The 22,327-nt window shown below is 43.7% G+C and overlaps 6 protein-coding genes across 8 annotated transcripts in view; 2 read left to right on the top strand and 4 right to left on the bottom strand.

The window, feature by feature from the left end:
- Window positions 1-3,019, top strand: part of ush (Zinc finger protein ush) — a 65,291-nt gene extending 62,272 nt beyond the window's left edge. The window contains exons 8-9 of the mRNA XM_018003000.2: window positions 24-1,734; window positions 1,806-3,019. Coding sequence (XP_017858489.1) covers window positions 24-441 — 418 coding nt within the window. The 3' untranslated portion in view covers window positions 442-1,734; window positions 1,806-3,019. The remainder of the gene's footprint in view (window positions 1-23; window positions 1,735-1,805) is intronic.
- On the bottom strand, window positions 2,008-3,318 carry lwr (ubiquitin conjugating enzyme lesswright). 2 transcript variants are annotated; one of them, XM_089465227.1, is made up of 2 exons: window positions 3,094-3,318; window positions 2,008-3,042 (listed from the first exon to the last, which is right to left on the bottom strand). In XM_089465227.1, exon 2 carries the CDS (start codon window positions 2,920-2,922, stop codon window positions 2,443-2,445), a length of 480 nt encoding a protein of 159 aa, XP_089321353.1. In that variant the 5' UTR covers window positions 2,923-3,042; window positions 3,094-3,318; the 3' UTR covers window positions 2,008-2,442. The 2 variants fall into 2 exon arrangements, with proteins under 2 accessions (XP_089321353.1, XP_017858500.1); XM_018003011.2 differs by having other exon boundaries at window positions 2,008-3,022; window positions 3,094-3,312.
- A 211-nt stretch (window positions 3,319-3,529) lies between these two features.
- LOC108610737 (signal peptide peptidase) lies at window positions 3,530-5,414 on the bottom strand. Its single transcript, XM_018003007.2, has 3 exons — window positions 5,012-5,414; window positions 4,078-4,928; window positions 3,530-4,013 (listed from the first exon to the last, which is right to left on the bottom strand). Exons 1-3 carry the CDS (start codon window positions 5,222-5,224, stop codon window positions 3,905-3,907), a joined length of 1,173 nt encoding a protein of 390 aa, XP_017858496.1. The 5' UTR covers window positions 5,225-5,414; the 3' UTR covers window positions 3,530-3,904.
- Window positions 5,415-5,591: 177 nt separating this feature from the next.
- nAChRbeta3 (nicotinic Acetylcholine Receptor beta3) lies at window positions 5,592-7,941 on the top strand. The gene is made up of 4 exons (XM_018003006.2): window positions 5,592-6,089; window positions 6,147-6,358; window positions 6,432-7,050; window positions 7,106-7,941. Exons 1-4 carry the CDS (start codon window positions 5,996-5,998, stop codon window positions 7,501-7,503), a joined length of 1,323 nt encoding a protein of 440 aa, XP_017858495.1. The 5' UTR covers window positions 5,592-5,995; the 3' UTR covers window positions 7,504-7,941.
- Window positions 7,942-8,005: 64 nt separating this feature from the next.
- Ets21C (Ets at 21C) lies at window positions 8,006-14,671 on the bottom strand. The gene is made up of 3 exons (XM_018003002.2): window positions 13,396-14,671; window positions 8,955-9,195; window positions 8,006-8,849 (listed from the first exon to the last, which is right to left on the bottom strand). Exons 1-3 carry the CDS (start codon window positions 14,147-14,149, stop codon window positions 8,294-8,296), a joined length of 1,551 nt encoding a protein of 516 aa, XP_017858491.2. The 5' UTR covers window positions 14,150-14,671; the 3' UTR covers window positions 8,006-8,293.
- Window positions 14,672-16,567: 1,896 nt separating this feature from the next.
- rempA (intraflagellar transport protein rempA) lies at window positions 16,568-22,269 on the bottom strand. 2 transcript variants are annotated; one of them, XM_089465220.1, is made up of 5 exons: window positions 22,142-22,269; window positions 21,426-21,682; window positions 20,774-21,369; window positions 17,249-20,718; window positions 16,568-17,122 (listed from the first exon to the last, which is right to left on the bottom strand). In XM_089465220.1, exons 2-5 carry the CDS (start codon window positions 21,570-21,572, stop codon window positions 16,779-16,781), a joined length of 4,557 nt encoding a protein of 1,518 aa, XP_089321346.1. In that variant the 5' UTR covers window positions 21,573-21,682; window positions 22,142-22,269; the 3' UTR covers window positions 16,568-16,778. The 2 variants fall into 2 exon arrangements, with proteins under 2 accessions (XP_089321346.1, XP_017858488.1); XM_018002999.2 differs by lacking the exon at window positions 22,142-22,269 and having other exon boundaries at window positions 21,426-22,114.
- Between the last annotated feature and the right edge of the window lie 58 nt (window positions 22,270-22,327).

Raw genomic sequence — 22,327 nt, 5'->3', positions numbered from 1 at the left:
GGAGTCTTCTCTATCCATTTCAGTTTCCACATCAAGTCGGAGCCCTTGGAGCCAGCTGTGGCCACGCTGAGTCTGGTGCACGATAACAACAATTCGCCCATTGACACGCCGCACACGCACATCAAAGCCGAGCCACTGGACATGGGCATAGAGCTGACCCCAGCCACACTGCCGCCACCAATGGCCAATTCGCCGCTGGGGCCGAGCGCTGCGGAGGCCATGAAGAAATACTGCTCCACCTGCGACATATCGTTCAACTATGTGAAAACCTTTTTGGCGCACAAACAGTTCTACTGCAAGAGCAAGCTGCATCGACCGGAGGCCACCGATAGCCCCAGTCCCACGGTGGGCGTCGGTGGCGCCGCCATGCCGCTGCAGTCGCCCAGCGAGCTGCTGTTGCTGCAGAAGAACAAGGAGAATCTGCAGGAGGCGGCCATTTGAGAGAGCCAGCTGATGTGGGAGGTGCAGCGCAAGCAGCTGGAATGGTACTACAAGTGCTTCTGAGCCAACCACACAACCGCGCAGCCACAGACATCAACCACCAACACAACCACAAACATCAACCACCAACACCACCACAACCACCGACACAGTATCGAAAGTATTTCCGGAGAATCTCCAACTGTTCCCCCCTGCGAAGATAGACAGATCCTAATATATAATATCCAGGCAATATATAGATATACATAAAGACATGGATGTATATATACGAATATATATATATACATATATATATATATATTTGTACTGTAGAAATCATGACATATAATGCATGCCAAAGCTTACCACTTAGAGAAGAATTCACAATTGAAGTGCAAGAAACTACAAGTTTTTCGATATCGAAATAGATCATAGTATATCCAGGGAGTATGCTCCTCGAACTACCCAAAAATATTAATGTGGAGTCTCTCCACGATTGGGTTAAACGGTATATAATCCTAATAGATCCAATAATATCCATAATAATTATTGTAAATCCAACAGCGTTCAAGCTTATATAACAAATAAAACTGTGTAATTTAAATATATATAAATATACATATAGACAAGATATGTGTATATGTATATGTACTTTATGTATTTATTAAGAGTGTGCGACAATAAAAGTAATTAATTTATTCAAAATAAAATATACAATATATAAATCTGACTTGTATTCTAAGGATATTATAATATATTTTATTGCTAGTAATTGGAAAACAAATGATTGTTCAGCTTTATTAATTTCTATCATTTTTTCAATGTTTCTGGAAATTTTTCAGTTGTTAAGAAATTCGCCTCGAAATTCGTTTTTTTTTTTTTTTTATTTTCATAAATATTTGTGAACATTTTCAGTTGTAAATTTATAAATATATTTTGAAATTCTTTTCAGTTTTATAAATATTGTTCTATATTTCAGTACAGCTAGAAATATTAAAACACATTTATTTCAACTTTTATACAAATTTTTTATTTAGGTCACATATATGGCTGAACATTGAAGTAAGTAAACTTTTCACTGAATTTGTATAGAACTTACATCTGAAAATAGTAGTGCCAAATTATGTTTTAATCTGATACAAAATCAAAAAGTCTATGCAAGATATTAATTTGTAATATACATATTACTATGGAAAGTAATATGCCAAATAAAGCTCATCATTCACTATGCTCTAATCAATAAAGGACTTTCTGAATGTTATACATATGATCAATTAGCTAACAGAAATCAAATTTCTTCTGCCTACTTTCAGGGTGAGAAATAAAATTTAATGCTTTCTATGATAATTTCATAAGAATTTCCTTTTATCCCACAACCTCGTCAGAGCGTTAACTCAAACACCAAACTCCAAGGACCAAACACTAACCTAAATCTATAGCTAGCTGTTTTCTAAGATATTCCCGGCGATCATTAGAGGTCAAGTATATTTGCCACGTTGGCAAGAGATGACGTCAGCATCGACTGTGTTGGCCATTCGGAATCAAATCGAATGATTACCTTGTATTATTAGTGAGACAACGTTTAGATGTTATTAAATATATCATATAAATTTATTGAAACACAAATAATGCGAAAATTACAGTGCTGTGAAATAAGGGATTCTACATGATGTAATTGTAATTTTAAGTAATTTATATGCATATATATATTTATAATTTATAATTGGTGCAAACCGAATTCATCTTGTTTTTGTTTTTACTATTTATTCTTTTTGTTTTTATTATTTTTAAATCAGCTTAGAGATATTAAAATGTTTTGTAATTAGAAGAGGCATTCACGAAAATGCCTCGTTCCTAAATGTTGGTTTGTGTGTGTGTGTGTGTGTATATATGTGTGTGTGTGTTAGATGATCACTTGACTGCCTGCCCATTATTAACGTTGATTTGTGTGTCTGTGTGCTTTCTTAGAGAGTAGCGGTATTCTCTGATAGTGCCTGTTTTCTTCTTCTTCTGTATTACACTCTATTCAGTGGCAGCCATGGCACGCGCCTGTGCACGTACTCGCTTCTCGTACTCCAATCGATTCTGACAATAAATGGTGTATGCCTCCGCTTGGGCAGGATCCTTGATGTTTGGCTCGTTTAACAAGTCTTGAATGCCCAACAAAATCTGTTTGATTGTAATGGCAGGACGCCAGTCTTTCTCCTCGTCCAGCAGCGAGAGGCATACGGTACCCGATGGATACACATTGGGATGGAAAAGTGGCGGTTCAAATTTACATTTTGGTGGAGAGGTTGGATAATCATCTTTAAAGATCATGCGCAGCTTGTACAAGCCGCCCTCCCAGGGTGTCGATTTCTTTCCGGGAATAGCGCACTCCCAGATCATGAGGTTTAATGTGCCATCAGGATTTTTAGCCGGTCGGGCCACAAAGCCAAATGGATGATCCTTTCGCCAAGCCTTACGCTCCTCGCCCAATCGTGTTATTGCAATTCCGGACATTGTGTGCTTTGCACCTCTTGCTTGTCGTTTTTGCGAAATGTATTGCTGTTTCTCCTTTTTGTCTTTCTGCTTCTATCTCCGATGTACACGCTGCTTGCGTCTGTGCAAAAAATATGCACACTATTAACGCTAAAATAGTGAAATATTTTGCATTCTAACTTGCATACATACCTTCGATTCGAGTTTGCTGTCCTAAACAGCCAAAACTATTTGCAACTTTGCGTTTTTTCCACAAAACTGGAAAATTTTTACCCAAAATTAGCGCAATTTGACGGCTTCGGCTTGCATTAGGGATGGTAGAAAATATTAATACATCGATACGCCACACATTAAAAACGGTGTGACCAGTAAATGAATGACCAAAAATCCACAATATACCAGATAACGCAACGAACACTCTTCTATATTAGTTTCTTTTCATTGATAACAAAGTGATAACAATGAAATCAATAAATGAACTGTCAGTAGATACATATGTATATATTTATCGATATTTTTATGTAAACCAACATGAAAATCACCGACTGCTGTATAAAATTCTTCCTCACCGATATCCAATAATCGATATTTCTTGCAACGGAGAATTTGTATTTGAGATTATCACCGCTGTTTTGGAATATTTCGTTTTATTATTGTTCTTATATGTACTTAATTTTGTTACAGCTCATTTCTATAGACTTATGGACTTTTGATTTTGTTCAAAAAAAGGATTTGCAAACTATGATCTCAAAGCGTTTAAGCCTAATCGAACGCATTGGTGGTTGTGCCGTGTCCAGGAATAATCCTAAGTTCTTAATAGTCAAATCGTCTTTTTTATCTGATGGAAATTTGCATTAAAGGACGCTAAAATAGAAACTCAATCGCGAAGTATACAATTTACGATGTGCTTATAACTTGTTACTCGTTAAAAATAGAAGACTTGTAAGCAATTTTGTAAAAGGGAAAAGAGAGGGAAAGAAAAGCAGGGAATTCATTTAATGAATTATTTTGCTTTTTTGGAATCTTTCTTCTTACTGCTGCTGCTGCTGCCACTCTCGTCTTTCTCCTTTTTCTCTTTCTTTTCCGGCTTCTCCTCAGGATGATCTTCATAACTATGGAGAAGAAAAAGTTCAGTTTTATTTATGGCTTCAGCGGGATGAATGTGCGACGACTTACGCAAAGAGCACCTTCAGCTCGCCTCTGACCAGGGCCACCAGCAGCGGGGTGCCCATGCAGGCGGGCACTAGGTAGAGCAGCGCCGGCTGCGCATGCTTGAAGACGTGCATCACAAAGATCGTAGCCAAGAGACCCATAAAGTAGGCAGTTAACGTAGAATAGAAGTAGATGCGCGTCTTGCGCTTTTTGCTGTCATCGAATCGCAGCAGCAGGGCAATAAAGATGCCCGGAATAACGATATCGCCAAGACCCAACATGGCAAAGTTCGAGGCGTTGAAGCCATTGTCGAGAATGTCTTGGGGAAACACTAGCTTGATGGGCGCCTCAAAGCTCTTGGCCACAGTGACCATGACATTGGTACCAAATACCCAGAAGATGTCGTAGAAGAAGAGTCCACTCAGCAATATAACACCAGTTACAAAGTTATTCAAATGCAACATCTCAACGCCGTTGATGGCGAAAGCCAAACCGAACATATTATTAGCAATCCAGTGCTTCTTCAATAGATACCAAACGCCGATTGCCGATGAGATCATTAGGCAGATGATGTCGTGCGTGGAGAACTTGTAGTTGATGATGTCCTCCTTGTGCTTACCTTCGCCCTTGGTGAAGTGTATGTGGAATGGTATTTTGGGCACAGCAGCTGGCATCAACGAGTTGACAACTGGGCTGAGCAGGTGGGCCAACGCAATAACTCCCAGCACAAAGAAGTAGCCGGTTAGCAACAAGTTGATGTGAACTTTCTGAAAGATCTGAAAGAACATGTACAGGCCAAAGAGTGCCACAGATGCGATAAGTGGAAAGTACATGGCATCCTTCTTGGTCATTGTGTCTGCCTTCTCGCCTGTCGACTACGGAAAACATGTGAAAGTTAAGTAAAGAGTGAAAGCATGCCACAATAGAGCGGCTCAAGTACGAACACACACGCACACACCTTTTTCAGTTTATGCAGTTTAACCGAGCGTATGGAACCGAAAATAATGGGCAGCATGGCCATTATGACCAGGCTGCTATACGCCACGGCGATGCCTTCTGGCGTGGATGGCTTCTTTTCGTTTGTAATTGTTTCATTTTTCGCACTTGCATTCACATTCTCTAATATGCCCTGAATTGCCTTTTTCACGCTGCCAATGACTTCCTCCGCCATGTCTACTATTGTGCTGACTTTATCTCAGCTAAGTTTAACTCTATATTTTCGTTGCCCTTGACGATTTCTATTGAAAATCCTTGTTGCTCACGATTGGGGGGTAGCAATTGTGACACGCAGCCACACAACAACAACAACAACAGCAATAGCTGCAAACGACGCACACGTCAACGCTAGTGATGGCCGATAACATGCTCACTTATCGACTTAAACAGTAAAGGTAAGTCAAGCACGGTAGTATATATTTTTATTAAAATTAGCGGTATGTATTTAAAATATTAAAGTAAATTTCATTAAATATTAATATTAAATATTAATGCTGCGTTTCTCGTTAAGTAACTCTCTTGAAACTGCACTTAGAGGATGATAAATAAAATACGTTGACAAGTCTCTGTTATGTACATGTTATGCTCAAAATGGCACTGTCGGCATTATCAACTGTCACATCTAATGATAAACCGTTACTACTTAAATCTTATTTTGAAAAAGTTAGCTGCCAAATATTTAGTGTAGGCGGCTCCATTAACCACTGTATGTACTGCAGATACTTTCATTTGACTGCACAAATCAGCGCTTGTGTTATCTTGTATAACTCTCGGTGGCAGCTATGCCGTTGGCCTTATCAGAGGCTGCAGCCATGTGCGAAACCCTCTGGTGGCTTTCGGTTCGACGCTCAGTCGTTATCCAGAGACCGACGAGCTCACATTAAACTTAGAATAAGTGAATTGTTGATCCACAAAAACAAGCACATTGTGAACTTGAGGAACAACAATGTCGACCAAGATAAAAACATTGATTTCCGGTCGTGGGCTGCTGTCGTTGTTGGTGTTGGTGTGCCTGCTTGTTTCCGTGCCAAGCGCCAGTAGTAAGTGCAATAAGTAATATAAATATCTTCACGCGTTTATTAAAATCTTCTGATCAGGCACGCCGGGCCATTTAGATGACCCCGATACGAAGTCAACCAATGTGAGCACTCTGGATCGGCTACAAATGAATCTCTTCGTTAACTACGATACAAACGTTCAGCCCACAATTCAGGGCAAAGCGACAAACGTAAGCCTTGGTCTATCGGTGAACTACTTAGATATCGATGAGCTGAACGGCAAGATCACGCTCCATTGTTGGCTGACTGTGGTAAGTGTAGATTGTAACAAAGGCATGCTTAGTCAGCAACTTAATCCGACTGGATTGCTACTACTTATTGCAGCGCTGGATGGATGAGCAGCGTTCATGGAATATAAAGCAATATGACAACATTACCAAGCTGCATATACCGGACAACAAGGTTTGGAAGCCACAGATAATGATCTTCAATGCCGCCGCCGATGAGGGCAACTATCCTGTGAGCACGCAGGTTATCCTGTCCAATGATGGCAGCTTCCTGTGGGTGCCGCCAGCTGTCTACACGGCTTACTGCGCGCTGAACATGATCAATTGGCCGTACGATCAGCAGATATGCAAGCTCAAGATTGGCACCTGGTCGGTGAGCAATCTGAATGCGGCCTACAACAAGGTGATCGACTATGATGACCTGGTGCAGTCGAGCGAGTGGGAAATTGTCAGCGGCCGGACAGAGTTTGTGCACAAGGACTATTACAGCTACGTGGAGTTTATATTTACGACACAGCGTCGCTCCAGCATGTATAAAGCAATCATCTTTACGCCGGCCTCTTGCATAGTGCTCCTCACGCTGGCCGCTTTCTGGCTGCCGCCGAAGATGGGCGAGAAGATAATGCTCAATGGCATACTCATCCTCATGATTGCCTCGTTTCTTATGTACTTTGCCCAGCTGCTGCCCGTGCTGGGCGGGAATACGCCGCTCATTGGTAAGCTGAAGTTTTTCATTCCCCTTTAATTTCCTTAACTAATTCTTCTTTGCAGTTTTGTTCTACAGCGCCAGCTTGTTGGTGCTCAGCATCTCCACGATTATTGAGGTCGTGGTGCTCTACCTGGCCACGGCACAGCATAAACGTCGCGTGCCGGATATAGTAAAACGTCTGCTGAATGGCAAACTGGGCTCTTGCCTCATGCTCTCGCACTTCACCAACGACGCCGAGCTGCCCGCAACGCAAAGCAATGGCTTACCCAAGGAGATGGCTGAGAATCTATACAACAGTGTGGAGGATATGACCAGTCCACTGGACATCAATCCCACTGACACGCCCTCAGCGCGTGCCCTACAGTTCGACTGGGTGCTGTTGGCCACAGCCGTGGATCGTATTTGTTTCGTTGCCTTTAGTCTGGTTTTCATGGTGTTGAGCATTGTTTATGTTGCCTAAAATCCTAAAAAACATCTCCTTCAAATAGATTTTTGTATAGATATATATATGTATAACTGGTACTACAATACTCAGAGAAAAACACTTTATATTTTTTCTGTTTTGAATAAAGCTTAAGCAAGTTATAAATATAATTCAAAAATCATTACAAAACTGCTTATTTGAAGGTTATTTATAAAGAATATTTATATACCATTCCATGCTCGAGTAGGGAGTACCCGACTAGGAGATATTCTCATTCATTTCATCCCCTTAACTAGCTTTAACTTTAATTGAAACAAGTTTTTGCGTATTTTTTTCTCAGAGTGTATTTCTATTTGTGAATTTTTTTGTTTTCCTTTTTTTCATGTCCAGTTTATGAACTTATAATTATAGTTATTTAAATAATATGTACATAGACACACGCATTAAAAGTAAAGTATGTGGGCTTAAAAGCGACATTTAACAGACGTTGTAACAAATTAGTCAGGCCGGGTTAGATCCCGGATACTTTCTACATGTATTGCTTCCTTTTCCTTAACTTTTTGTTTTTTTTTTTTTTTTTTTTTTTTGTTGGTTGCATTGCTCCATGTATTTATCACATATGAGAAATTACGTAATTAAACCAAAAGTAGCTGGAATTAAGCGAAATGACCTTTTTACAGTGTGACCCCTGGCGGCCAGAGCGAGATGGAGATACGGCAACTGGCTCGGCTTGTGCGCAGCGGGCGGCACTTGCGCAAGCCCGACCCCCCGCCCCACATAAAAAATCAACCCCTGACAAATTGGGGTTGGCCATTTGCCATTGCAATTAAATTCGCTGCTCATAGGTCACATTGGCGGAGGCTGTGGATGCCCTGGGCTCCTGCTCTGGCGACTGGCTGGAGCCCGCCGTGGAGCCCGTTGGCGCGACGTTTGTATAACCGCCCGGGCCAGAAAATACGGACGACACCTGGGCAGGCGAGGGCAGCGACGAGGCTGTCGAGGGCGACGGGAATCCCAAACTGGAGCAATTCGAAGCCGGCGATGCGAGCTCTCCAGCGGCTGCAGCGGCGGCGGCGGCAGCGGCATGCGGATGCAGCAACTGATGCGGATGAGGATGCACATGCGAATGATGGCCATGATGGGAATGATGCGCCAAGTGGTGCGGCAGATGCTGTGCGGGCAGCGCATGTGGGCCACCGCCAGCGGCGGCATGTGGATGCGAATGATGATGATGATGATGCTTATAGGAACTAATCATGCTGCTGGCCGGATCACAGCCCTGTGCCTGCGCCTGGCAAGCGGCCATCAGGCCATGAAAATCAAATTTGTACGCATACCGCTTGCCGTGCACCTTGGTCATGATATTCTTGTCGTAGTAATAGCTGCAAAAGAGATGAAAAACAAATCAAATGGCAAATAGAATTGAAAACTTGTTTGTGGTATGACTCAGAGAGCTGGAATTGTTGGTCTAGTTCGTGGTGACTTACCGCAAAGCTCTGCTCAGCTTGTCGTAGTTCATGTTTGGCTTGGCCTTGCGCTCGCCCCAGCGCTTGGCCACCTCGTCCGGATCGATGAGCCGGAACTCGCCCGATTGGCCCTCCCAGCTGATGCAGTTGGCGTTCGACGAATCAGCGAGCAGCTCCAACAGAAATTGCCATAACTGTATCTGCCCGCCCGAGCCCTGAGCGACCAATCGGTGCGAGGCAGCGTTCAGCAGCTGATATGGATCTAAAAAAGAAAAAAGCGCAAACAGAGACAAACAGACAATCAGGCAACAGATACATACGGCAATTTATATATGCACACACACACACACACACGCAAACATTAAGAGACAGACAACAGCAGTGAGAGGGAGCGGACGCTTAAACTCGCATCAAACGAGATTTGCTGGTCAATGGCTGCGCGGTCGGGCGGGGTGGTTGCTGCCTGGACAAGGCGTTGGTAACGTGGCATGCAAACCAAATGAAAGACCATAAGCCGACCAGGCCCGATTCCACAGAAAAACCACCGCAAATACACATAAATCCTCAAGCTAGAGCTTGGGATATTCCCGCCATCAGCGGACGTGAAAGGCCTAGAACAGGCTCCCAAGCAGGTGCCAACGGTCGACTAGGCTAAAGATACCCTATAGCAGTTGCACTGTAAAACTGAGTAGCTAGCTAACAGCTAGAGGACTTGTAAACTTGATTTGATATACCTAAAGGTTAGCCGAGAATTTGTAAACCTATTTGAGTATTCACAGAAATAATCATTGTCATGCAACGTAATAAATTTTAATATTAAGAAAATAAATATTTATAATTAATGTCTAAATTTTATTTTTTTATTTATTTCTGTTTTTTTACTGTCTATTGAATCTTAGGTCTTAAACTGTTAATAGTGCTTAAAATATTTAATGAAAATTAACAAAATTTAATTAATTTAAATGATCAGATTGAGGTAAGATTTATTAATCAAGTATATGTATATTCAACTGCTTTATAACAGAAAGATATTGATATTAAATATTTGTACTATCTATTTCGGTCTTTGATATTCATATGTTAATATCTAATTGATATTTATCTATTTTAAACGAGTGGGCTATTTATTAAAATAATATATATACGATTCTAAATCTTACAAAAAGTTCTAAGCTGGGTAGCACCATTAAGATCGGACGAACGTAGGCAACAATATTGCATTATTGCCGATTAATACTGACACTATATACTATACTCCCTGTGTACTCGACTCTGCCGTACTATAATTTACGCTTGGATATATACAACATTAACTTTTTGTCATTCATAAAACATTATATAGTATACTTTATTATAATATTCAACATGATCGAATCTATCAATATATCAATCTAAAAACTACAAAGTTAGGCTATCTATACTATATATATATATCGTATCAATGTATCAACGTATCAATTTGCTATCTGCCTAGGGTATTCAAAAAGTTTCCCTCATATGAAAAAATTGTCGGCTGCAATCAACATAATTCCAGGTGACTCATGGTCAGGAGAAGACAGTTCCGCTAAAAGACGCGCACGAATAAAGAGACAGAAAGAGAGCGACAAACGTGGAAAGAGAGAGAGAGAGGGAGAGCGCGAGATCAAGTGAGCAAGCAAGAGATCGGAATTTGCTTCCTCAAATTCTATCAAGCTTTTGGTATTTCTATTCTTATGCCAATTCGTGTCCGGAAATGCCATATGCTTTACCATTGAAGATCATGGAACTATGGCCGCTATGCGTGGTGCCAGCAGCATGGCCATGATGGTGGTGCTGATGGTGATAATGATGCACGGTCGTATGGTGGTGCGGATGATGTGTTGCCGGCGGTGCAGGCTGCATGCGCAGCCCGAAGCGTCTATTCAAATCCTCCGAGAGGCGCCACATGACGCCGACGTCGACGCTGACGCTCATTGTGCCTGGAACTGAAGCACTTTATCGTTTGGAAACACAAGAAACTTTATAGCGACATATTCCCAGAAAAATTCAATTGTATAACAAATATATATATACAATATTTGCTTGCGCGGAATTGACCCAAATTGAAATTATTTCTTTTATTATTATTTATTTTTCTGTGTATGTGATCTGGCTTTTTTTATGTCTTTGCTTCACTTTACGATTATTTACTATATTTATTAAAAGCTGAATATTTGTTCGTGATTCTTGTTAAACGGATTACAATTTATTTATAATTTTTTTTTTTAATTTTCTTAAGGTCAGAGCGCAAAAGTGCGAACTGTTTCGGGCGAACTCCATGCGGCAACTGCTGCCAAACAAAGCGGCGCCCACTGCTCCATGCGCTATATGAAAAGACATACATATACACACAAAGGTACATATATAGCATGGGATGTTATATAGATGTATAGCTATCTAGACGCGAGCAATACCGAGGCGCAGCTCACCTGCGCAGTTGGTGGTAAATGCTGGACCAAAAGTCACAAAGGGCCACGTGCAGCCACTCAACCCTCGCCCAGCTCAGCGCCTGCCCCTCCCCCGCCACTCTCACACTCGCTTTGGGTGTAGTTCAGCTGTAAGCTCTGGCAGAACAACATGTAATCCTCTTTGGCATAAAAAACAAATCAATTAAACTGGCAGAGACACAGCGACTCCTTAACATATACCAATGTCAAATCTCAGGAAGGATGCAACGAATTGAATATTTTCCTGCCCCACCCGGCCAGCTAGCCAAGCGACCCTCCGACCGACTATCATTGTACTCCACCCACAGATTTCGCCGCCCGCTGTGCCGTTGTCAGTTGGCAGGAGTCCTGACTCCTGCTTTTCGCTCGTGTTGACTTTTCTGACTTTGCGACTTTTGCGCGTCGGCGCTTGGCGCTTGGCGGGGATTATTTTGATTTTATTATTAGATGCCACATCCTGTGAGAAATTATCATATTTACATCGTTTATTATTAAGTTCATCACTCGAAGCGCAGCAACGCCCACCCACCCACACACGCTCACGCCCCTAAGTTAATAACCGTCGAGCAGGCGGCGAGAAAAAGTGTTGCATACTTTCGAGAGATTTACGTTTATGGGGCACAACCAAAGGATGCCGCCCGAACAGGTGCAAGTATATAAATATATAGACATACTTAATACAGTGCCAGCCCGCTAATTAAAACATTTTCTTCTGTAGATCAGCTTCAGCTTAGCAATAAAAATCTTGCATTTATGGATTAGCAGCTTTTCGAAAAAGTATTAAAATATAACATTTGAATGGCAATGGGTTCGACGCTTGGGATTGATTTTCAAACCAACAAATAAATTATTATCGAACTTGAGAAATTTGGAAGAAAAGGCAAAAATGTTGGCTTAAGTGGGGAGTGAAACTGGGTATCATTAAATTTATACAATTTCTTTTCTTTTTCTTTTTTATAAGTTCTATTGCTCTTTTGATAATAAATTGACAATCAAATAGAAAAATAAATAAATAAATATTTGTGTATATGTGTATATGTATATACACGTGCATATATATATATTGTACAAAATATAAAGAGCTGAAATCGAAATATGCTGACGTACATAAAGGAAATTTGCTCACAGAAGTCAGAATTAATATAAAATTTAATTCATTCCATGGAAATCATAAATCTTTGAGGTTGACGTATTCAAACACACGTAAACGAACGACAGACGGAGGGACGGAGAGCTGTCGATTTGCCTGTCGGTACTGAACAAGGATAAACAGTTTATAATATAGGCTACACCTCCTTCCTATGCATCTGGTTAGATATTATAGAATATATAGAACAGTTTGAAAACTATCCGATCGTATTTTATGTACAAACTAAATTCATTAAGTACTATTTCAATTATTATTAGTATTCAATTTGTATATAATTCAAGCCTGTTCAAGTTCAAGCTACCGAAGTACTACTGTAGTGTATATATATAATTAAAAGTCAGGTTAATCCTGACTGGCAAGAGTTCACATTGTACTTGACTTAATCCACCCATGCCCATGCCAACCACCCACCCACACACCCATATATATACTATATGCACTCCAGCCCCTTTACGAATTCCCACTCCCGGTTGGCATTAATTTCACGCCTTTATCAATAGCCCAGCCATTTCGTTTGGTGTTGGGTGTGAAAAAAACAATCAATGAGGGACATAAGTAACGTTGCTATCAGCGCCTCCACATCTTAATCAGTTGCCATTAGTTAGCACTGCGCGTACGGCAAAAAGGATTCAATTGATGCCTGACCGACCACAAAGAAGGACCAGAGGATAGCAGAGCAGCTGATAGCAGCTGCTGCTGCCTGGCTGCTCTATATATTGTTTGACCTTAAACGTGCCGGTGGGAATTGACGACGTGCAGCCAATTACAAGCAACTCAATCTGGACAGATCAGATTTATGTGGCCATAGATTATGCCGAAAATAAGAGTAATAAACACCTTCACTTACTTGGCTCGTTCTCGTTGAGCATGGGACTCGTCTCCCTGCCGGTGGCATGGTAGAGACTGAAGGCGAAGTGTTTGGCCAGCAGGATGCCGCCGCGCCTGGAGCCGGCACAAACCCAGAAATCGGCGCGGCTCAGCTGGCACAGCTCCTTGCCATCTTTGGGAAAGCGGGTGATGTCTGGTTCCGGCTCGATTTTGAACTTACGCGTCAGCCACTTCACCCAGCTGGCAATGTCCTCGGTGGTCCAAGCATGCGGATCCACGGGTACCAACACAGGTGAGCCTGGTTCACTCTCCGTATCGGAGCCGACTGGCGCAGCTGCTGGCGTAGGCGATGGCGGGCGGGAGGCAACGAGCGATGAAGACAACTGCGCAGCTGGCAAAGGAGAGCTGTGCCTGCTGGCGCTCCTTCTACTGGTGCTGTTGTTGTTACTGCTGGTTGTACTGGTGCTGCTGGTGCTGCTGCTTGTGGAGCTGTCTGAATCTGTATCCGAGCTGGATGAAGCAGCTGTGCTGCTGCTGCTGCTGCGTCGACGTCGTCGTTGCCGTCGATGATGATCAGCCGCATGTTTCGCCGCCGCTTCGACGGCCGTTGTCGCTTTGGAGGTAGCTGATGATGCACCGACACCTTTGGGTCGGGCATCTTGGTGCATGGCATTCGAGCTCGGCACCAGCACTGACCACAGTGCGCCACACACGCGACTGTCTATCTTTTGGTTTATATTACAAGTCTCGATCTGGCTGCGCAGAATGGCCATGGAACTGACGACACACTGAAACACTGAAACACTGGGGCACTGCACAATATCAGCTGCAGCTTAGAGTATTTATCTCGATTATCATTGAGCTCGTCATTGTTGGGACGATGGAAAAACACAAGACAAGGTCCGCTTCGCTTAGTGAACGGACTTAGGATTTAATAAAAATCAGCGCGGTGATTCACACTATATTATTTTATTTGTTATTTTCTTCTATTAATTCTCTTCATATGCACGCGCGCGTTAAACACCGTTTATTTAGATTAGGGACAGGGGGTTTCGGAAATTTTAAGTAATTCAAAGCCGGTTCGAATTCAGTTAACACAGTGGAAAATCGCAGCTATGGAAAATTGTTTGCAATAACCGTTACGCTGCGATCGGCGAGCATCCGCACAGGTTCGCGTATGACAAGTTAATGATCGGCGAAAATTGAACCACGATAAGTCGTGACGAAATCAACAGCGTCAACGCCAAAAAGCTTTCGCTCTCAAGCTCCCGCTCTCTGGCTCACTCTTCCTCTCTCTTTTTCGCGCATGTTGCGCTGCTCATTTTGTTTAGGCACGCTGGTCAATTAGCCAGTCTAAACGTATCGGCAATCGCGCATTGCATGCCATTCGCTAGGGGGATCGCAAGTAATTCGTAAAGCTGAAAAAGCTCTCTCTCTCTCTCGAGTCGCGATTCTTCGTTATCTACGCTCGTCGACGGTGACGTCGTCAGTTGAGTCGAGTGAGTCATGCCGGCCATGCGGGCGCACAAATAAACAAACAAGCAAATAAGGAGAGCACGTCATGGAGTTCCCCAGGCACAGGTTTCTCAACTACAGCTTGAGCAAAGCTGTGCTGGCAATAGGCGAGAGGTGCGTAGGGAGTGGGGGGTAAGGTCGTTTGGCCGGCTGCTGAATAAATTCATTCATTCATACTACGTTCGTTTCGCTCGCTCTCACAGTCGCACTTATAGCTCGTCATAATTCCTGGAAAACCCGTATGACTCTTTCGGTCGACTATCGCTACTATTGGGCATCCGATCGCCGTTGCTCGTATTTTGCTTTGAAAATATCTCAAAATTATTCCAATAGGTCGATGGTGATCGCCTGCTGCTGCTAAGTGCTGCGCGGTTGTTAGTCAGCTCATTCATTCATTCATAGGAATCGTTCATTACACGTCCAAATACAATATATCCCAAATCTTGCGAGCCCAACATGATGACACGAGACCCGCAATGCCGGCGGCGATGCCGCCAATAATTACGAATATTAACATTTTACACTGGTCAAACCTTTAGAGTTACAAATTTCCTTCTATCAACATAATATAATATGTAATTATATTATTAAATAAATAATTAAATAAATATAAATATGAAAATGTATAAAACTGTACACAATTTTGATTGATTTTCATATTTATGTTATTTTCTATTATTATTTTGAGCTATGAAGTAAAAAGCAAGTATATACTGTATATATATTTAATTCTGGAAGAGTCTTTAAGTCATAAACTAAAAGCAAAATTCGATTTCAAAATTCAACGTAATCAATTTGAATAGTACGAAGTGCAGAGTAAAAAGCTAGAAAAATCTTGAACTGTAATAAAGCTTCCAAGTTAAGCTTTGCAATTGAGCTTTCTCTTCTCTTCTGTTTTTCTTTAGTATACAATCGTTGTATGCGGATCGCCCAACAAATAGACGATTGCTCTATTGAAATTAGTTGAATTCAGCTCGTAATTCCGAGAAACAATTCTGATTTCATAGTGTAGGACGCATTTAATGCATATGAATCATACAAGCGACTATGACACGCGCCCTTCACTTCTCTTCAGCCACATAATCACGGCGCCACGAAATATTGTATTTATTTTCGCTTTTTGTGTGGGGGAGATACGAGATACAGATATATACATATACAAACGTACGTATAGTAGACCTGTTGTATAGAGAGCTTTTACTATACGTAAGATTTCATTCATAACCATTTGTTTAGCTTCTCTTAGTTGTTTTGTATTGTTGTTTCTTTTTTTGTTTTGCCGCGAGTATCGCTATATGGGTGAAAGCTCATGTAATCTTAAGATATTCCGATTGCTCATTCATAAATTGGCGATCGGAATTATGAGTGCTCTACATTGTACTAATTATATCGTTGCCTAAGTTATTATTAATTTGCTTACCTTATGAGTAATACCCTGTAAAATAGAATGTAATTGATGTTTATTTTCTTAAGGGAATAAATAGAAGATATGATTTGTATATATACATATATATGTATATCCATTGTTTATAAGTTAGACCTAGGTTAACTCAACTTGTAGAGCTGCAAAATTAAAGATGTTATATTGCTAGATAGCAAATGTAAGTGAAAGTCTATCGGATATATGTATAGAATAGCCTAGTGTATCTATAAACTTTTTAAGAAAAGCACAGTTTTTTATGTATTTTTTTTTTCAATCAGCCTCATTCAGTTTTATTTAAAGTGCAATATACTAAGGGAAATTACGAATTAAACACATTTGCTGATAATGTTGGGCCTGTCGTACGATAGGCTATTCATAGACTGTTGAAACTTATAGATTATCGTGGCTTCCTATCATTACTCATAGCAAACCATGAATTGCAGCTAACTATGAACATAGCTAGTTCAGTGTAGCTCTTCTCTGATTTCCTCGTCATCGGCCTCGTCATCGCTGTTTGTGCTCGTCGTGTTGGTTGTTGTCATTGAGATCGTGGTTGCTGCCGTTGCCGTTGTCGAGGCGGTCACTTGACGACCCGAATTCCAGATGAGGTCAAAATCCAAATCACATTCCTTGGCTACTCGCTGCACCAGGGCTCTATCCACCAAGCCAGAGGCGCTCCACGAACTGTCTTTGACGGCCAACTCCTTGAGGGCTCGCCCAGCCTCGGAATACTGTTTCGCATAGACCAAGGCGCGCACCAGCATCGCCAATATGTGGGAGTGACGGATGGGCGGTTGCTCGGGCTTGACTGACAATAGAAAAGAATAGCAAGCCATAAATATATGTATATACTACTCTAATTTATGAACGTTGATTGAAATTAGATTTAATTGCTACAGAGAAATGATTCTATAATCTCTCTGGATCAACTTACTTAACATGTTGCGACATGCTCCAATTACGAATTGATTATCGCCCGCACGCAGCGCCTGCTGCATCTCCAGAATGGTCTTGACATCTGCGATAGTGCGTTGAAGATTGTTGTAGGCGTGCTGGGCATGGCTAAGCTTCTCCAGACACTTGGATGCCTCCTGCATGGCTGTCAGGGCTTTTTCATAGTCCTGATACTCCTCGATCTCGATCTGTGCGCAAATGGCATAGAAATTGGCCAGCGAATCGTATGCCTGCGCCTTGCCATAGAAGCTGATGATGTGCTTCAGGATGTTGCCATCGCTCTGCCAGTCGAGCGCCTGCAGATAGTTGGCGGCCATGATGTAGATTTCCCGCTGGCGTGACATGGTCGCAAAGAAGATGATCTTGTCGGTGTTGCCGGACTTGAGCAGGGATTTCATGGCGCGCACCTTGTCGCCGGCCTGTGTAAACTTCTTGGTGGCGCTGTGATAGTCGCCTTGCTGTTGCAGCAGCTCGCCCAGCTTTACGAGGATGCCGGTGCGTGTCACCTCGTCGAAGTCACCTTTGCCGGGCGTCAGCATGTCTGCCAGCTCCTCTGTGACCGGCACACCCTTCTCCACGCAAATGTTCAAGGCCCGCTCCAGATGCTTTGTCTTAGCCAGCAATTGTACCGCCTTCTGGTACTGTTCGATGCTGGCGAAAAAGTCCGCACAGCGATTGATCAGCTCCGCATCCGACTCGGCGCTCAGCTCTGTGGCTATTATCTCCAAAATCTCCGGCTGCTGCGACTCGAACGCCATTTCCAGTGCCTTGTGGAGCATACCCGCACGATGGTAGAGCTCAACGGCATACTTGAAATTTCCGCACTCCTCGAAGTAGGCCGCTGCGATGGCCTTGTCTCTGCTGCGCGATGAGCTGGCCACCGTCCACAGCTCCTCCTGGAAGTCGTTCTCCTTGCAGATGCGTATGGCATTGCTGAAGGTCTGTGCACGAGTATAAAACATGATGGCTTCCTGGAATTTGCCCACATTCTCGTAGTGCCTGCCCAGATGATAGCAAGCGGCACGATCACCCGACTGCCTGGCAATAGCATCCGCCTTAGAGATCTTGCCCAGATAGCAGAGTATCTTCACCTGCGAGAACCAATCCTCGGCCTTGCTGTAGACAGCCAATGCGGCATCCATATCACCAGAGCTCTCCACATACTGACCCCACCACTTGAGCATCTTGGGATCTGTGGTGGTCTGTATATAACGCTGCATGGCCATGGGATTTTCCAGCAGCAGCTGTGTTATATTTTGCACAGGATTCTGTGTCTTCTCGTAGTACTCCAGGGCGCCCTTGATGTCGCCTCGTTCGCGCAGAGCCTGAGCCTTCTGGTAATACGTATGCTTCAGATGTATACGGTCATCCACCTCGGCCACTTGAAGCGCCTCGTCCAGCTGGCCAGTGGACTGGAGCAGCTTGTTGAGTAGGTCGTAACGCTTGCAGCGTTTGTATAGCTCCTTGGCCTCTTCGATCATGCCCAGCTCAATGGCCAGCACGGCTACTTTAGCCTCCAGCTCGAGATCATCGTCCTCCATGGCCTGGCGCAAGGCGCGCACAGACCGGGCCTGCTCCAAGTGGCCCATGCACACCTTGGCCACATCCAGACGATTTGTGTGTACACACATCTTAGCTAGATTAGTCCAGATGACCTTGGACTGAATGGAGCGAACGCATCGAAAGGCCAAATCCATTTGACCCTCGGCCACGTGCAAACTAAAGTTGAGCACCTGCTTCCGGGTGTTGGCATCGCAATGCTGCAGATCGGCGAAATCCTTCAGCGGCTGTTCCTGCACTGCATTCACCTGCAGACAGACAACGCTGGGCACGCACAGATTGAGCAGCTGAGCGCCAGCACTCATCGACTGCGTCTCGAGCACATTCAGCTTGCATTCGTTCTTCTCCGAGTAGAACATGACCAGCACCTGTGACTCCACATAGTGACTGGGAGTTGGCTGCTGCCGGCTGGGCTTTTGGGTTTGCATCACCATCGACTTGATCTCGACAGCGAGAAGGCGTGGCTCTTCCGTGTCCCAGAAGAGTCGCACAGCTAGACTGGACTTGCTGCTGGTCTCGGACTCAAGCTTCACCAGATCGTGCTCGAAGAGATTATTGCGCTCAAAGTCCCAGCAGTAGATGGCAGCGCACGGAGTGAAGCTACTGTTGGCAATTATCAGGGCCAGGTGACTGCCCAAGCTGTTGCATTTGACCAAGATGAACTCGCCGAAGTCATCGAAGATCTCGTGTCCCGACTTGCTAGGAAACAACAGCTTCGGGTCATGCCGGGTTACATCGTACGCCTTGACATAGCCATTCATCGTGAATACGGACAGATAGCAGCCCGTCAGATCCATGCCGATGATTTTTCCCTCTATATCGTTGCCCAGTATTCGATGGAGCACAACGCCTCCAACGGAATAGACAACAATATCGCTGGAGCTCAGGCAAAAGATGTTTTGGTTGTGCAGGCACAAGTTGAGACACTCGGCGACAAAAGTTTGCATCAATCTCACATTCAATGCCGGCGAGCTCTTCACTGATGCCGTAGAAGCCGCGCCGGATGCTTCCAAAATCTCATCGAATTCATCCAGGCTCTTCTCAATTTTCTGCAAACTGTAGGAGGATATGGAGCGTCCATTGCTTACGACCAAGCTAAGCTCATTCAGAGCCAGCGCAGTTACCGAAAAGTCCACCTCGACTGTGCATTGGCGTCCGCTGCAGTGCGTCAGCTGGATACACTTGGCCGAGTTCTGCACTGCCCACAGGCTGCGCGTATGGCAGGCCAGCAGAGGCTGCTCCTTGAGCATGAACACACTCGATAAGCAGTTGACTAGAATGCACGGCTTGGCCAGCTCATTGTAGCCCCAGATGCAGCTCTTGATGGCACCCTGACGGGACAGCGAGGAAATGCTGCCCAACTGCCAGGCATCCTCTGGTGCGCTGACAAAGCAGCTAACTGTGCGCTTCCAAGTATACAGATTGCCCAGATTGGTGGCCGCGCAAAGGGTCTGATTGGTGTTGCTGTAAGCGAGGCACGTGAAGATCTCATTGGAGTTTAGCTGCGCATACTTGGACATCTTGCGTGGCAGATTATTATTGCTGTTGCTCTCCACGCTGTTCTCATGACTGAAGAACGCATTGTTGTTTGAGGAGGAGGTGGCCGTCAGTCCGTTGCCTAAGCTAGGCAGCGATGAGCCAACGCTCTGCACACTGGAGCTGGGCAAATCCATTTTAAGCAGGTAATTGTCACTGCGCTCAATGTCCCAGATGCGCACGGACAAATCGCCCGTGATTATGGCCAAGCTGTTGCCCGCCCAAGCAATGGCACCATGCTTGCCCGTGCCCCGCCCGCTCAGCTTTACGCGATCCAACTCCGTCAATATGCCCGTGGACTCGACCAGGTATAGCATGATGGTCAAGTCATCTAGCAGGCAAATGACTGCATCCCTTAAAGAAAAGAAAACGTATTAAACCAGAGCCAGCTAGGATTACTCTCACATACTTCTTGGGATGCCACAGCATTTGCATGATGCATGGCTGGTGCGATCCGCCTTTCAGCACTTCGCTGCAGCTCCCGCCTTGATTGATGTAGTAAGCCACGCCACCCTGCGTGCACGCATAGAAGCAGTGATTGTCCCGCACGCCCGAGTGTCCGCGCGCAGCTGTGCGTGGTCGCCAATTGGTGAGAGTGTCCAGCGCATTCTCATCGCCTGCTACTGCTGCCTTGGCTAGACTCGCCATCTCCTCGCGCACCTCGCTCTCGACCGTGCGGCGAAAGCAGACCAAAAACAGGACCTCGCGTAGATCGTGCGAGAACATGGTAAGGAACTGATATTGGCCATCGCAGCGCCAACCGGTGACCAAGCCCATTGCATCCGCAGTCACCATGCGGCCGCCTTGCTCGCTGAATTCCAGCAAAACTATGGCCGCCTTGTGTGGCCCACTGACGCTGGCGAATTCTCGATGACCGGCAAACCAGACGTGTATGTCACCATGCTCCCAGCCAGTGGCTAGCAACGCCTTCTCCGGATGCCAGCACATAGCAGTTGCTTGTGAGGTGGCGTGGACTGGATAAGTGACATCCCTTTGTGGCTCACCCTAGAAAACAGGCTATTCAAAATTTGTACAAGTATTCCAATTCAGGTGCCACTTACGGTATCTGCAAATATGGTCACACTGCCTCCGCGCTCCTGGCTATACGAGGCAACTGCGAAGAGCGGCTCATTGGGATGCCAGCTACTGATGGTGCTCACTGCGTCCGAGTCCAGGAACTCTATTTTTGTATCAAAATAGAGTGTCATCTTTTATATTTGCTTTTTGGTATCCTTTCCACTTGTCGTTGTTTGCCCAACAAGCCGACGGCCACAACAGACAACGGTTGCCATGACTGCTCCTTCGTGTTGCTGCAGCCCTGGATAAATTATATTGCAATTAGTATAAAAATAGTAATTGTTGAAATACTTGAAAAACAACTACATATGTATATATAATGCAATCAGTAAACTAATTACATCTTCTCAATCAGATTTACGCTTGATAGCCCCTCTGTAATTCTACGCACATGATCGCTTGAAAACAAATTACATCGCTCAACAAAATAAAGCAAGAAATAAATAAATGTTACCTCAAATTTGAATAATTAAAATATTATACCAGTCTGAAAATATTAATTTAATATATATGTATTGTTATAAAGTAAAAAGGGTTTAAATTGTTAATATATTTCTATATATGTATATTATATCACGGGATTTTTGTCCCACTAAAATGTTTATATGTATAACCAGAAAAGGTTAATTATTTACCTTTGTTTTATGCTATTTTAATTTATTATTAACAAAAAATGATAAAAATATATCGAAATACCAACCCATATAATTTCATCACAATTTACATATGTACATTGCAAATTCAAATATTTTGCTGAACAGTGTAACAGTGCAAAAGTCCATTATTTGCGATCACACTTATTCACACAAGCAAAGACAATGTGCCAGTATACAGCTATAAAATGCACACACACTATCGCACACGCACGTTGGATATACTACATACA

This window comes from Drosophila arizonae, chromosome 3 (assembly GCF_054131065.1).
Source record: "Drosophila arizonae isolate 15081-1271.41 chromosome 3, UAZ_ARI_1.0, whole genome shotgun sequence".
Taxonomy (NCBI): domain Eukaryota; kingdom Metazoa; phylum Arthropoda; class Insecta; order Diptera; family Drosophilidae; genus Drosophila; species Drosophila arizonae.
Note: the sequence above shows the minus strand (reverse complement) of the source record. Positions and strands in the feature narration are given on the sequence as shown.